Source organism: Mobula birostris, chromosome 6 (assembly GCF_030028105.1).
Source record: "Mobula birostris isolate sMobBir1 chromosome 6, sMobBir1.hap1, whole genome shotgun sequence".
In the NCBI taxonomy this organism is placed as follows: Eukaryota; Metazoa; Chordata; class Chondrichthyes; order Myliobatiformes; family Myliobatidae; genus Mobula; species Mobula birostris.
Genome location: NC_092375.1, coordinates 91,874,804 through 91,889,414, shown reverse-complemented (window position 1 = coordinate 91,889,414; position 14,611 = coordinate 91,874,804). Strand labels below are relative to the sequence as shown.

The following is a 14,611-nucleotide window of genomic DNA, read 5'->3' as shown; positions in this document are numbered from 1 at the left end:
CAGGATGTTTTGAGTGCTTACAAAGAACTGTATGATCTAAAAATGCGCGAGGCTCAGCAGTCAAGTATACTGTCGTTTTTCAAGCCTTGCACATCAGCCACAGCAGACGACAAACCTCGACCTTCGACATCGAGGCAGGCAAATATAGAAGAAGATGACCTGGCTGCCCTATTGGAAATAGACTACAATGAGATGACACCCCAGTCTCCTCTACTTCCCACCACCCCAATTTCCGATGACTCAGCCTAACACACCATCCCGATTCCCGTAAGTGAAACTACACTGTACATACATTATTTCTACTTTATATAGGTTGTGTATTTTTGTGTTATCTAGTATGATTTGTTATTTGGTATGATTTGGCAGCCTCATAGCTTAAAGGTTACTGGAGAGAGAGCTTCCGCTGACAGTGCTTCCGCCGAGAGCGCATGCGTGAGATTTTTGCTGCGCTAGACTGTGCTTCAATGATTGCAAAAAGTATTTCTACTTGAATTGGGCTGTGTATTTTTGTGTTATTTAGTATGATTTGTTATTTGGTATGATTTGGCAGCCTCATAGCTTAAAGGTTACTGGAGCGAGTGCTTCCGCCGAGAGCGCATGCGTGAGATTTTCGCTGCGCTAGACAGTACTTCAATGATTGCAAAAAGTATTTCTACTTTATATAGGTTGTGTATTTATCATATCATTCCTGCTTTTACTATATGTTGTTACTTTAGGTTTTATGTGTTATTTGGCATAATTTGATAGGTTATTTTTTGGGTCTGGAAATGCTCAAAAATTTTTCCCATATTAATAAATAGCACTTTACTTTACAACATTTCAGCTTACGAACCGTTTCACTGGAATGCTCCACCTTTGGATGGCGGGGGAAACCTGTATCTGGCATGCTAGCAGTAAGCCATGTCTCAATTACACATACACATACAATCTTGCCCTCAGGTTCTCAATTTTGTTCTCTAGCAACAGCACAGTTGCTAACAAGACACTGGGTAGAGGGGGTCTCAGTCGCCGTCCTCCCCCAACTCCTGCCTCACTTCTGGCCATGGTGACAAAACCAGCTTGCTTGAGAGTTAGTCCGCCAAGTCTCTCTGAAGGCTGTGAAATCCGTAGTTCATTAAGTTAATTTAAAAGTATGCTGCTGAAAGGGAAACAATATGCTGCAGATTGAGTGAGCATAATTCAAAGGAATATTGTCCATAGCCCGCAGAACATTGCTGTGGTTCACCGGTGCCATCCAGCTTAGTCCATGCTGACTATCAAGCAGGCAGTGTCTGCAGTCAGTGAACAGTTGACATCTTGGGCCAAGGCCCTTCATCAGGACCCAAAAGGGAGGGGGAAGAAGTCAGAAAAAGAAGATGGGACATTGGGGAAGAGTACAAGCTGGAAAGTCATCAATGAAGCCAGGTGAGGAAAAGGTAGGTGGGTGGGGGAAGGGAGATAAAGTAAGAAGTTGGGAGGTGATAGGCAGAAAAGATAAAGTGCTGAATTAGAAGGAATTGAATAGGGAAGGACAGTGGACCATGAGAAAAAGGGAAGGAGGAGGGGCACCAGACGAAAGTGATAGGCAGATGAGGAGAAGAGAAGCAATAAGAGAGAAGCCAGAAAGGGCAATTGAAAAAAGTGGGGGGCGGGGGGAGAAACAATGACAGTTTATTCCCCTCCATAGATGCTGCTTGACCTGCTGAGTTCCTCTAGCATTTTGTGTTTGTTACTCTAGATTTCCAGCATTTACAGATTCTCTTGTCTTTAGGAATAAAGAGCTAATGTTCATGGATTCATGGAGCATTCAGAAATCTGGTGGCAGAAGAGAACATGCTGTTCATAAAGTAATGAATGTGGGTCTTCAAACTCCTGTACCTCCTACCCAGCGGTAGTATCAAGAAGAGGCCATGCCCGGACAGTGAGGGTCCTTAATCCTGGATGCCACCTTCTTGAGGCACCCCATTCTGAAGACATCTTCAATGTGGGGAAGTTGTGCCCTTGATGGAGTTGGCTGAATCTACCTCCTGTTTCGATACTGCACATCAGAGCCTCAATACTAGATGTAGATACAACCAGTCAGAATGCTCTCTACCATACATCTATAGAAATTTACAAGAGTCTTTGGTGATATACCAAATCACCACAAATTCTAAATGAAGTAGAGCCACTGGCGTGCCTTATTCATGACTGCAATATTATGTTGAGCTCATGACAGGTCCTCTGAGATATTGGCACCCAGGAATTTGAAGCTGCTCACTCTTTCCACCAATGACACCTCAGAGGAGAACTGTACACAATCCTGAAGTACACAATCAGTTAGTTGGTCTTGGTAATGTTGAGTACAAGGTTGTTGTTGTGATACCACTCAAACAGCCAACCTATCTCACTCCTATAAGCCTCCCCATCACCATCTGAAATTCTGTCAACAGCTGTGGTGTCATTGGCAAATTTATAGATTTTATTTGGGTTGTGTCAATCCACACAGTCATGGGTATAGAGAGAGTGGACCAGAGGGCTAAGTACACATCCTTGAGGTGTGCTTATGTTGATTGTCAGTGAGGAGGGGATGTTATTACCTATCCTGTGGTCTCCTAATAAGAAAGTTGGGAATCCAGTTGCAGCGGAAGGTACAAAGACTTAGGTTTTGAAGTTTTTTCATTAGTAACGAGGAGATTATGGCATTGAATACCAAGCTGTAATTGATAAACAGCAGTCTGACGTATGTTTTGCTGTTCTCTATGCACTCCAAAGCTCAGTGGAGAGCCACTGAGATTGCAAATGCTGTAGAACTGTTGCAGCAGTGGGCAAATTGCATCAGGAGTTAATTCTAGTCATGGCCAACCTCTCAAAGCACCTCATCACAGTAGATGTGAATACTTCCCTCTCTCCTTGGGCACTAGTATGATTGATTCCCTTTTGAAGCAGGTGGGAACCTCAGACTGCAGCAATGAAAGGATGAGGAGGTTGAAGGCAGAGCAGAGTCCATGGCCAAATCAGCCATGATATTAATGATTAGCAGAGAAGGCTTATAGCCCAATTGACCTACTCCAGCTCCTACTTCTTATGCTCTTACTTACACTAATCAACACTAATCCCATGTTAATATTTCCCACATTCCCACAATCCTCCCAGATTCAAACACTCACGTACACACTGGGAGAAATTTATAAAGGCCAATTAACTTACCAACCTGCACAGCTTTGGGAAATGGGAGGAAACCACTTTATTAGGTACAGTTGTACATCTACTCATTAATGCAAATATCTAATCAGCCAATCAAGTGGCAGCAACTCAATGCATCAAAGCATGCAGAGATGGTCAAGAGGTTCATTTGTTATTCAGACCAAACATCAGAATGGGGAAGAAATATGATCTAAGTGACTTTCACCATGGAATGTTTGTTAGTGCCAGATGGAGTGGTTTGAGTTATCTCAGAAACTGCTTTGTCACGCACAACAGTTTTAAGAGGATGGTGCATAAAATTTTAAAAATCCAGTGAATGGTGATCCCGTGGGCTAAAATGCCTTATTTATGAGAGAGGTCAGCAAAGAATGGCCAGACTGGTTCAAGCTGACAGAAAAGCGGCAGTAACTCAAATCCCCTTGTGTTGCAAAAGTAGTGTGCAGAAAAGCCATTGCAGAATATATATTGAACCTTGAAGTGAATGGGTTATAGGAGCAGAAGACCATGAGTATACACTCAGTGGCCACTTTATTGGGTACCTTCTGAATGTAGACAAACCTGAGGTCAGAATTGATCCAGGTTGCTGGAGCTGTAAGGTAGCAGCTCAAAGCTGTACCACCATGCCATCCTAAATAATATTGAGTGAATCAGGCTCTTCCACTCCCTTTTAACCAGCTTTGCATTCTCACAATTTGCAGCAGGAATCACCTCCATCCTGCTGTTTGCCAATTATTTAGGGCTTAGGTTTCCTTGCTATGTCCCCCTTGCCTGAGAAATGGCACCTCCTTTTCTTCATATTTTCTCTTGTTTCTATATGTCTTAGTTCCGCTTAACCTCAATTATCCATCCAGCCCAAGTAACAAGAAGCTTTTCTCTTTCACAAACAGCTTCAATAATCATAAATATCCTTTATCTTGTGCACTCTTTGCTATAAATCATCAGTAGTGCTTACAGGTAGGCAATTACATCTCCGAACCAGAAGGTTGTCTGTTCATGGGTTTATGGGTCTGATGCTTGGGAACAAAATCCAGGCTGTCACACCACTGCTGTAATGACAGAGTGCAGCAGCTCAGGATGCAGAATGAAAGGCTAAACCTTGGCAGCCTGACTATATAAATTTTACGGCTTTATTCTCCCTCAAAATGTCAACTGGATGAATGGAAGTCAAGATTACCTGGGTGTTTTCATAAAAGAGAGTATCTGGTACTTTCATCTTTTCATCTGGATTGTGCAATGGAACAGAAACTTTCCCAATTGTTAGAATCCCAGACTTTATTTCACCTGCAATATCAGATAAACCACAGATATAATTTTGCAATAACAAACCACAGACAGGACCATTCACAGATAGCAAACTTGAACTTACATTTGATATCTGTTCTTTCCTGCTCAACATCTGAATTTGCCTCAATCCCAGAATCCTTCAGATTCTTCTGCAAGGCTGATCGGGCAAGGTTTGGCAAAAACCTGGAGAAACAAGTTCATATATGGGTCAACTGATAACTACTGTACAAACCACGATGCTTGAAGGCAATAGATCAAAAGTTCATCATTGTCATACAAGATGTCAGTTCAATAATAAAAAAATAAATCTTATAACAGGGCTGCTGGTTTTTGTGATGGACTGAGCTATGTCCAATTTTTTGCAGACTTAGGCAGAGCAGCTGTCATACCAAGCAGCGGTGCATCTGAATAGGATGCTTTCTATGGTGTATTCGTAAAGATTGGTGAGATTCAGTAAAGGCATGCTCATTCTTTGAATCAGATTTTCTGGGCTAATGAATGCACTCTAATACACTTTAAAAAGATGATACACAGTAATCCAATATATCTTCCAGAGAACCAAGTGAAAATCAGAATCCCGGTAAGTTTTAAAGGGAGCATAGGAAACACCACCTGGTTGGCCAGTTATCAGACAGTGCATTATCAGAGTTTTACTGAAACCAGAAATAACAGGCTGCATATTAATTCCCATGCGATTGATTGGGGTGCATGGCCGGCAGGGAAAGCAAAGTTTTTTGAACAATTGTGTGCATTTACGAAATTGACTCTAACTTTCATCTAGACATAGATTCCAGATATAGAATAACACAAATATAACATGATATAATAGCAAAGCCCATGTAAGCCATCCAATTAGTTCCAGTCCCTCATACTATATAAGAAAGCTCAAATTTCTAATTCATTAATTTTTAAGTATAACACCAGGCTTTCAAATATTTTGCATCAGTGAGAAAATCATCTGAAATTAATCTTTTCAAACACTTCATCACCTTAGAGTGAATTTCCTTGACCATCCACGAGGTTTAATGCTCCCCTTTGGCCTTCCAGATTCCAGAAGACTCAGCTCATTGGATGTAATGCAACTTAATTTATAACGCAATTCCCAGCAAATCTCTTTCACCATCTCCCCTCTCCTCACTAACCTATACTGCTACTGGTCTGATAATGTTTTGTTCTTAAAATACCTACGTTCAGATCAATGGCTTCACTCCTTGCCATTCCTGTTGTTCTGCCTCAAGTATAACGACCCTCTGTGCACCTCAATTCCCTCCACAGCTGGCTGTGTCTTCGGCCACCATCTTACCAGCAGCCACAAATCAGCAACTGTCTCTCCACTCATCACTCCCCCTTTAACCTATTACTTAAGCTTCAGAACTCCTGTCCGAATTTCAGTTTGTGTACATTGCTTTCAGATTTTCACTGATAACATGAAGCAATGGATGTAAGTTTAGAGTAAGGGTAAGAGATTTTGAGGGGATCTGCAGAAGAACCATTAAGAAGTATATAGACAAGTGCATGAATTGCCAACACATAGAAGGCAATAGACCCATTACTGGAATTTCAGCGCTAACATGATGGGCCCAATGGCCTGTTTCTGTGCTGTATTACTCTATGCTTTCGTGCCTGCAGTGCATCCTTGACATTTCAGAAACTCTCATTTGAGTCCCATATTTGTATCCCACATTCCAGTTTCAGGTAGATAAATATTCTTAGCATGGAACTGTAATAATCAATACATAGAATAAGTGTTCCATGAATAACATTGTAAAAATAATTCCAACTTTATTGATTGATTGAGGACCAATGGTATAACTGAAAATCAAAGACAACTGCAGATGCTAGAAATTTGAAATGAAAAACTACTCAGCACAGGCAGCATCTATGTGGAGAGAAAAACAGAGATAATGTTTTTGGTCAGAGACCCTGCATCAGAAGAGGCAAAGGGATAAGAAAGTTAATTTAAGGTTGCAGTGTATGTGAAGGGAGGGATGACTAACACAGGGAATATGTTCGATAGGGCAAGATCAATTCAAAGGATAAATGAGGGTGATTATGCTTCTTTGACTGTGTTACATATTGCTTATTGTAGGACTGTAGACACATGCTCAGCAAATTGGGCATCTTCAAAAGAGCATGATGTAATCTTTCCTCTATGCCTGATTTAACATTTCAACTGAATGATCGCATTTTAAACAATGCAGCATTGCCTCAGTAGTTGTTTCTGCTAAAAACTCTGGAGCGGGGGTCTTGAGTCCACTCTCCTGACTTGGAGGAATACCACCAAATGATTCATGGATCACAAAACGTTCAATGCAAATTCTAATTTTTATACCCTCAACTAGAAGACATGTGAAATTCATCAATGAGTGAGATTTTTATGTTATTTCTCCCTTGTTACTGGGAGGCAGGGGAAGTATTGGAGGGAGGGGGATTATGAGTGATAGGGATTGGGGGAGAAGAGATTCCAATCCTAAAGAACTCATACAGTATTAAATAAGTATTTTTAAACAACCGATAACTAGAAAAAACATTTATACCTAATTTATTTTTATGTTACTTCCAGAATTAATAGTAAGGTATAAGTTAATACAATTCTGCTAGTACCTCGGGAATACCATGTGAAAAATACTGAGCATCCTAGCACAAACAACAAAGATGTAATCCATTGCTCTTATGGCCCCCAAGAAGCATAAGCAAAGTCACAGAGACTTCATTCTCTGTGCACAACACCCTATCTACCACTCAGCATTTCCCTGTGTTCCCGACTCTTGGCACTGAAAACAACTACTGCATCTGCCTGCAATTTCTTTCTTGAACCTTAAAAAAGAGGCAGCTTGAGAAATGTGAGGGAATGACGTTTTAAATGGTTGAACAATAAATAGCACAGAGAACAGTTTTTTCAGCTACCTGGAGAGACAGGCCTTATTTACAGCATGATATAGGCTTTCCTCTGGATAATGTGAAATCCGGTTGCAGATGCGGAGTAACTGCCGCAAGGAAAGTGATGAAGCCAGAGATTTTGCCTGAAAAGACAAACAAAAAGATTCAATAATAGCAGCTGTGTTGAAAACCGCATGTTTTATTTTGCTATTTCTAGAAATGTTAATGAGCGATAAGAAGAATAAAACACCATGACTTTTAATATTCAACAAATATCATTGCTTATTTAGTTTTCTTTTGGAAAGCAGGCCTGGAGGAAGGACAACAGCAGGTATAGGACTTGGATGGTATGAATGTCATGTCATTGTATCTCTAGCAACCTACTCAATCACAGTTGGCAATCATAATGGGAAGTAGCACAGTGCTGCAGCCTTGCTGCTCCAGCAACCTCAGTGGTGTCTGTGCGGAGTTTACATGCTCTCTCTCTCTCTCTCTCTCTCTGGCTGTGTGGGTTTCCTCCAGGTGCTCTGGTTTCCTTCCATCTACATCCCAACATTGAATGGGTTGATCAGATAATTAGTTACTGTAAACTGCCCTGTTGTAGTATGGGTGGCAGAACTGACAGCAATGTGCAGTAAAAAATTACAGGAAATAAACAATATTAGTGGGAGAATATGATTGTTCTATAAGTTGGATGGCCCTCTTCTATGCCATATGAAAATATGAAAATGTTAAAAATTATTGTGCTTTACATGCAGAATTTAATTGAAAATACCAAATACACTTTAATTTGCTTAATAGCCATGCGTAACATATTTTAAGATAAAAACAATATCAATGAAATGACCTCTCCAACAGATATATTTAAAGAAGGTTACTTGAAGTACTGCACTGCAAAATAATGGCAAACATTAACAATTTTTCCTGCTCAATTTATCAACAGAAAATCTGAATCAACAGTAAGAAAATACTCCAAACAACAATAACAGTAATTGCAACAGATCCGTAGAGAGATACAGCATATAAACAGGCCCTTTGGCCTACTGAGTCAATGCAAACCATTTAAATTAACATTTTTTTATTCTCCCACACTCCCATCAATTTCCCCCAGATATTACCACACTAAATTGGCAGGGGGAATAATTAAGGGTGGTCATCTCTGAATTGCTGCTCTGAATTGAATGATTTGGTAGATGAACATATGGCTGAGAAACTGATGCAGGAGGCAGGGTTTCAGATTTCTGGATCCTTGAGATTTCTTTTGGAAAAGCTATGACCTGTACAAAGAGAATAGGTTGAGGGAGACCTAAATCCATGCGGGTGGGTTTGGCAGCAGGATGGAAAGGGGAGCAATATGGCAGAGGACAGGGCAGTTGGTATACGAGTCAATGCAGTGTGTAGTGAGGCTGTGAGGAAGGAAAAGCAGATGATAAACACAAAATTTCAGTCAGTGGGATGAGTTGAAACTTGTCTTTAAGCAAAATAGTAGGTTCAACAGTTCAACAACTCGGAAAAGTGAGGATAAAGTAAAAAATGAAGAGAGAATTCAGAAGATATCATTAAAGTCTCCAGAACAAAGAAAATGACAAAAAGTTTAGAAAGGGATAAGAATTTAATTGCAGTAACATGGGGGCAAAATTGAAAAGGGTGAGCCAAACACCGCACATCATCAAAAACACACCAACCCTCCTGTGAGGCATGGTGGTGGCTGCATCATGCTGTGGGGATGCTTCACTGCAGCAGGCCCTGGAAGGCTTGTGAAATTAGAGGGTAAAATGAATGTAGCAAAATACAGGGAAATCCTGGAGGAAAACCTGATGCAGTCTGCAAGAGAACTGCGATTTGGGAGAAAATTTGTTTTCCAGCAAGACAATGATCCCCCAAGCATAAAGCCAAAGCTATACAGGAATGGCTTAAAAACAACGAAGTTAATGGCCTGGAGTGGCCAAGTCAGAGTTCAGACCTCCAGCTTGAACAGAGCTTCAGTAGTTTTGTAAAGATGAATGAGGAAAAATTGCAGTGTCCAGATGTGCAAAGCTGATAGAGACCTATCCATAGAGACTCAAGGCTGTAACTGCTGCCAAAGGTGCATCGACTAAATACCAACTTGAAGGGGGTGAATAATTATGCAGTCAATTATTTTGTGTTTTATATTTGTAATTGTTTTCACTTTGACATGAAAGAACCATTTTCTGTTATCAAGGGCATAAAATGCCAAATTGAATCCACTGTGATTCAATGTTGTAGAACAATAAAACATGAAAATTTCCAAAGGGGTGAATACTTTTTATGGGCACTATATATACAAGCCTCCAAACTGTAACAAGGCTGTGGGCTACAAATTACAACGGGAGATAGAAAAGATAGAAAAGGGCAATATTAAGATAGTCATAGTAATTTCAATATGCAGACCCAAGAGAAGGAATTTGTAAAATGCCTACAAGGCATTTTTTCAGAGTAACTTGTGGTTGAGCCCAGTAGGGAAAAGACAATTCTGGATTGTATAATGCATCAGATTCGATTGAACAGCTTTAAGGTAAAGGAACCTTCAGGAAAAAGTGATCATAATATGACATAATATGCAGTTTGAGAGGGAGAAGCAAAAGTCATGTAGCAGTATTACAGTGGAATAAAGGGAACCACAGAGGCCAGAAAAAGGAGCACGCAGAAGTTGATTGGAAGGGAACACTAGCTGGAGTGACAGCAGAACAGCAATGGCCGGAGTTTCTGGGAGCAATTTGAAAGGTGCAGGATAGATTCATCCCAAAGAAGAAAAAGTATTCTAAAGGATGAGGTGAGCGTGGCTGTCAAGGGAAGTCAACGACAGCATAAAAGCAGAAGAGAGAAGCATATAGTATAGTGAAAAATTATTGGGAAGTTAGAGGATTGGGAAGGCAAATAAAAAGTAGTAAGGAAAGAAAAAGAGAAAATTGAAGGTAAGATATACGTATAAAGAGTAGAAGAGAGGTGAGACTGGATATTGAGCTGCTGAAAAGTTGACATGGGAGAGGTAGAAATGGGCAAAATTGTCAATCATACCAGCCATATGCCAGAAATTTAGTATCAGGAGGCAGAAGTGAGTGTGGTCACTATGAGAACGCTACAGTAGTAATGACCCACTGCTCTCCTCTGGTAGAATTCATAATGGTGCAGACCCTTTTACTTATTGAGGGAGTTCACTGCTTTTGTGACTGCGGCTGTACACACATTCCCCCCGTGCTAATGCTGGGGAAGTGCTGCATCATCACTGACCTGTAAACCAGACACCCCAATAGTTTCTTCAATGTTGTTGGTGACTTCAGTCATACCAACTTGAAAACAGTCCTGCCTAAATTCTATTAGCATGCTGACTTTGCTACCAGAGGTGAGAACACATGAGACCTGGTTTATACCAACATCCCTGGTGTATACAAAGTGCTCCCTGTCCTCACCTCAAATTCTCCGACCATTTATCTGTTAATTAAATGAGTCACACAAAGTTCAAAGGGAGATAACAATCTGCCCAGAAGCTGCAATCTCAGCATTGCAGGATTGTTTTGAAACACGGACTGGAAAATATTAGGGAGGCAGCTACATAAAACCATCACATAAACATTGATGAATATGTGAGATCTGTGACTGGCTATATACAGAAGTGCAGGATATCACTGTAATTAAATACACTTATGAGGGCAAATCAGAAGCAATGCCTGACAGCAGAGGTGCAGGCACAGCTGATCAGGATACACCCTCAGATCAGAGGACATAACAGCTCTCAGGTTGGCAAGTGCTGCGCTTTTTTGTGCCATCAGGAAGGCAAAATGGGATTATTCACAGAGATTGCATAGCCATTTCTGTGACACCGCAGACATGAGGGGCATTTGGCAGGGCATTCAGACAGTAACAGACTACAAGTCCACCTTGTGTGTCGACAACAGTGACACATCCTTTCCAGACAGGCTGAATGTCTTTTACACTCCGTTTGATGCACAGAACCATGTGCCGGTGAGGAAGGCCCACTTCCTTCCTCCCACCCCCAAAGAGCAAGCACGCTTACTGAGCAGCTCATGCGAGGAAAACCCTAGCCAGGATCAACCCACGTAAGCTGTGGAGCCTGATAACATATATGGTCTGGCGCTGGCTCGAACAGTCCACATCCCCTCAGGCTTCAAGGTGGCCACAATCATCCTGGTGCCCAAGAGGGTGACAGTAACCTATCCTAACGACTATCATCCAGTGGCATTGACCTCAACAATAATGTAATGCTTTGAGCAGCTGGTTATGGGTCGCATTAAATCCCATCTTCCTACTACATTGGAGCCTTCCTAGTTCGCAGTTCACTCAAATCGATCCACTGATGATGTCAGAGCTTCTGCACTCCACTCTGTCCTGTCCCACCTGGAAAATGGTACCTCATATGCCACAACGCTGTGCATCAACTTCAGCTTAATAAGATCATCCCTCAAAAGCTGCTGGGAAAACCGACCTCATTGGGTGTCTCTGTAACTGGATCCTGGATATCTTGACAAAAAGGCCACAGTCAGTCCGTGTTGACAGACACATCCCCAGCTCCATCACGCCCAGCACCAGTGCTCCCCCAGGGCTGCGTACTCAGCCCACTGTTGTTCATGCTGCTGACGCATGACTGCACTTCTAGATCCAGTTCAAACCGAATCATCAGGTTCGCTGATGACATAACAGTGATTAGACTCATCAACAGCGATGATGAGATGGCGCACAGAGAGGAGAAAGAGCAGCTGGTAGCAGCACAATTTGAGTCTAAATGTGGACAAGACCAAAGAGATGATTGCGAACTTTAGGAAGGTACAGGCTGACCAATCCTCTGTGGAGAGAGTTAGCGAGCACCAAGTTTCTGGGAATGCACATAATGGACGACCTCACCTGGTCGCTCAATACTACCCCTTTGGTCAAGAAAGTACACCTGCGTGTCCGCTTCATGATGAGATTGAGGTGAGTGGGGCTGTTCCCCACACTCGCCATTCAAACTGATTTTTACAGGAGCACCATTGAAAGTGTCCTGAACAGCTGCGTCTTCATCTGGTGCGTGAAATGCAAGGCATCTGACTGGACGTCCCTACAAACGATTGCGAAGACTGCTGAGAGGATCATTGGGATTTCTTTCTCCCCATCAGAGACATTTATCAGGAAATCTGCACATGCAGGGCCCTTAGTGATAAATTATCACTCCCATCTGCTGTCCTACCACCAGGCAGGAGGTACCATAGCATTATGACAAGAACTGTTAGGATGGGAAACAGCTCCTTCCCCAAGAATGTAAGACAACTGAACTCCCTGCCACCATCCAGGTCTCATTACCTATGAAGCACCAGTAGCATTATATTGTTTTCTTTATTATTTGTTAATTTATTTATTGTAATATTAGTTTTAGGTGTTAAGTATTTGAGTTATATGTAATGTGTTGTGCACCTTGGTCTGGAGGAGCGTTGTTTCATTCGGCAGTCTACACATGTACGGTTGAATGACAATAAACTGAACTTGAACTTGCTCTTGCTAAGAAGGAGACTTTTGAGAAGCTAAGAGGCCTGAAGGTAGATAAGTCACATGAAGCAAAGGGTTCTGAAAAAGGTGGCTCAAGAGACTATAGAGACATTAGTAGTGATCTTTCAAGAATCACTAGATTCTGGAATGATTCTAGAGGACTGCAAAATTGCAATTGCACTCCGCTTATTAGGAGGGGAGAAAGGCATAAGATAGGAAATTATCGGCCAGTTAGCCTGATGTCAGTTGTTTTTTTAAGATTTTGATGTCCATTATTAAGGATAAGGTTTCGGGGTACTTGGAGACACGTGATAAAAAAAGCCGAAGTCAGCATGGTTTCCTTGAGGGGAAATGGTGACTGTCAAATCTGCTTGAATTCTTTGAGGAAATAACAGGATAGACAAAGGAGAGTTAGTATATGTTGCTTACTTGGATTTTCAGGCCACTAACAAGATGCTGCACATGAGACGGCTAAACAAGACGACAGCCCATGGTATTACAGGAAAGATACTGGCATGGATAGAAAATTGGCTGACTGGCATGAGGTAAAGAGTGGGAACAAAGGGGGCCTTTTCTTGTTGGCTGCCAGTGACTAGTGGTGTTGCACAGTATTCGGTGTTGACATTATATCAATGATTTGGATGACGGAGTTGACGGCTTTGTAGCCAACTTTGCGAATGATACAAAGATAGGTGGAGCGGCGGGTGGTGTTGAGCCGGAAGTTTGCAGAAGGACTTAGAGAAGTTAGGAGAATGTGTAAGAAGTGACCGATGGAACACAGTGCGGAGAAGTGTACAGTCAGAAACCAGAGGGGCTTGGGGACTTCGGAGACCTCATGCAGGGTTCCCTAAAAGTTAACTTTCAGGTTGAGTTGGTGGTAAGGAAGGCAAATGCAATGTTAGCATTCATTTCAAGAGGAATAGAATATAAAAGCAAGGATGCAATGCTGAACATAGATCAGGCCACCCTTAAGAGTATCATGAGCAGTTTTGGGCCCCTTATCTAAGAAAGGATTTGTTGGCATTGGACAGAACCTAGCGGAGGTTCATGAGAAAGTTAATGTATGAGGAGCATTTGATGGCTCTGGACCTGTACTCACTGTAGTTTAGATGAACGAGGAGGGATCTCATTGAAGCCTATCAAGTATTGAAAGGCCTGAAGAGGATGTTTCCTTTAGTGGGGGTGTCTAGGATTAGAGTGCACAGCCTCAAAATAGAAGGATGTCACTTTAGAATAGAGATGAGGAGAAATTTTGTTAAGTTAAGTCCAACTCTTTGTGAAAACAATTGGCCATAGGGTCCATAGGATTTTCGTGGCAAGACACAGAAGTAGATTGCCAGGCTTTTCTTCTGCACAGATACTGTTGCTGCGCAGGTTGGGACTCGGCTGGGTTTGAACTCACGACCATCTGCCTTGAAGTCCAGTGCTGATGCCACTACACCAGCAGCTGGCCTAACAGCTAGAGGGTGGTAAATCTGTGGAATTCATTGACACACATGGCTGTGGAGGCCAAGTCTTTGGGTATATTTAAAGGGGAGGTCGATAGGTTCTTGATTAGTAAGGACATAAAAGGATATAGGGAGAAGGTGGGAAAATCCGGTTGAGAGGGATAATAAATCAGCCATGATAAAACAGTGGAACAGATTCGATGGGCCAAATGGCCTAATTCTGCTCTTATGTTTTATGGTCTTCTGGTCTTTCTAGGGGCAATTCTCAGTGTTCAATTAACCAATCAATCCTCAGATTCTTGTAATGTTGGAGAAAACCAGAGCACTTGGAGAAG

General features: G+C 41.9%; 1 protein-coding gene across 4 annotated transcripts in view; it reads right to left on the bottom strand.

Annotated features, from left to right (window-relative positions):
- Nucleotides 1-14,611, bottom strand: part of vwa8 (von Willebrand factor A domain containing 8) — a 481,708-nt gene that overhangs the window by 288,588 nt on the left and 178,509 nt on the right. For all 4 annotated transcript variants that reach the window (XM_072260839.1, XM_072260838.1, XM_072260837.1 and 1 more), the window contains exons 17-19: nucleotides 7,357-7,472; nucleotides 4,532-4,632; nucleotides 4,340-4,446 (exon numbers count right to left, since the gene is read on the bottom strand). In XM_072260839.1, the coding sequence (XP_072116940.1) occupies nucleotides 4,340-4,446; nucleotides 4,532-4,632; nucleotides 7,357-7,472 (324 nt within the window). The remainder of the gene's footprint in view (nucleotides 1-4,339; nucleotides 4,447-4,531; nucleotides 4,633-7,356; nucleotides 7,473-14,611) is intronic.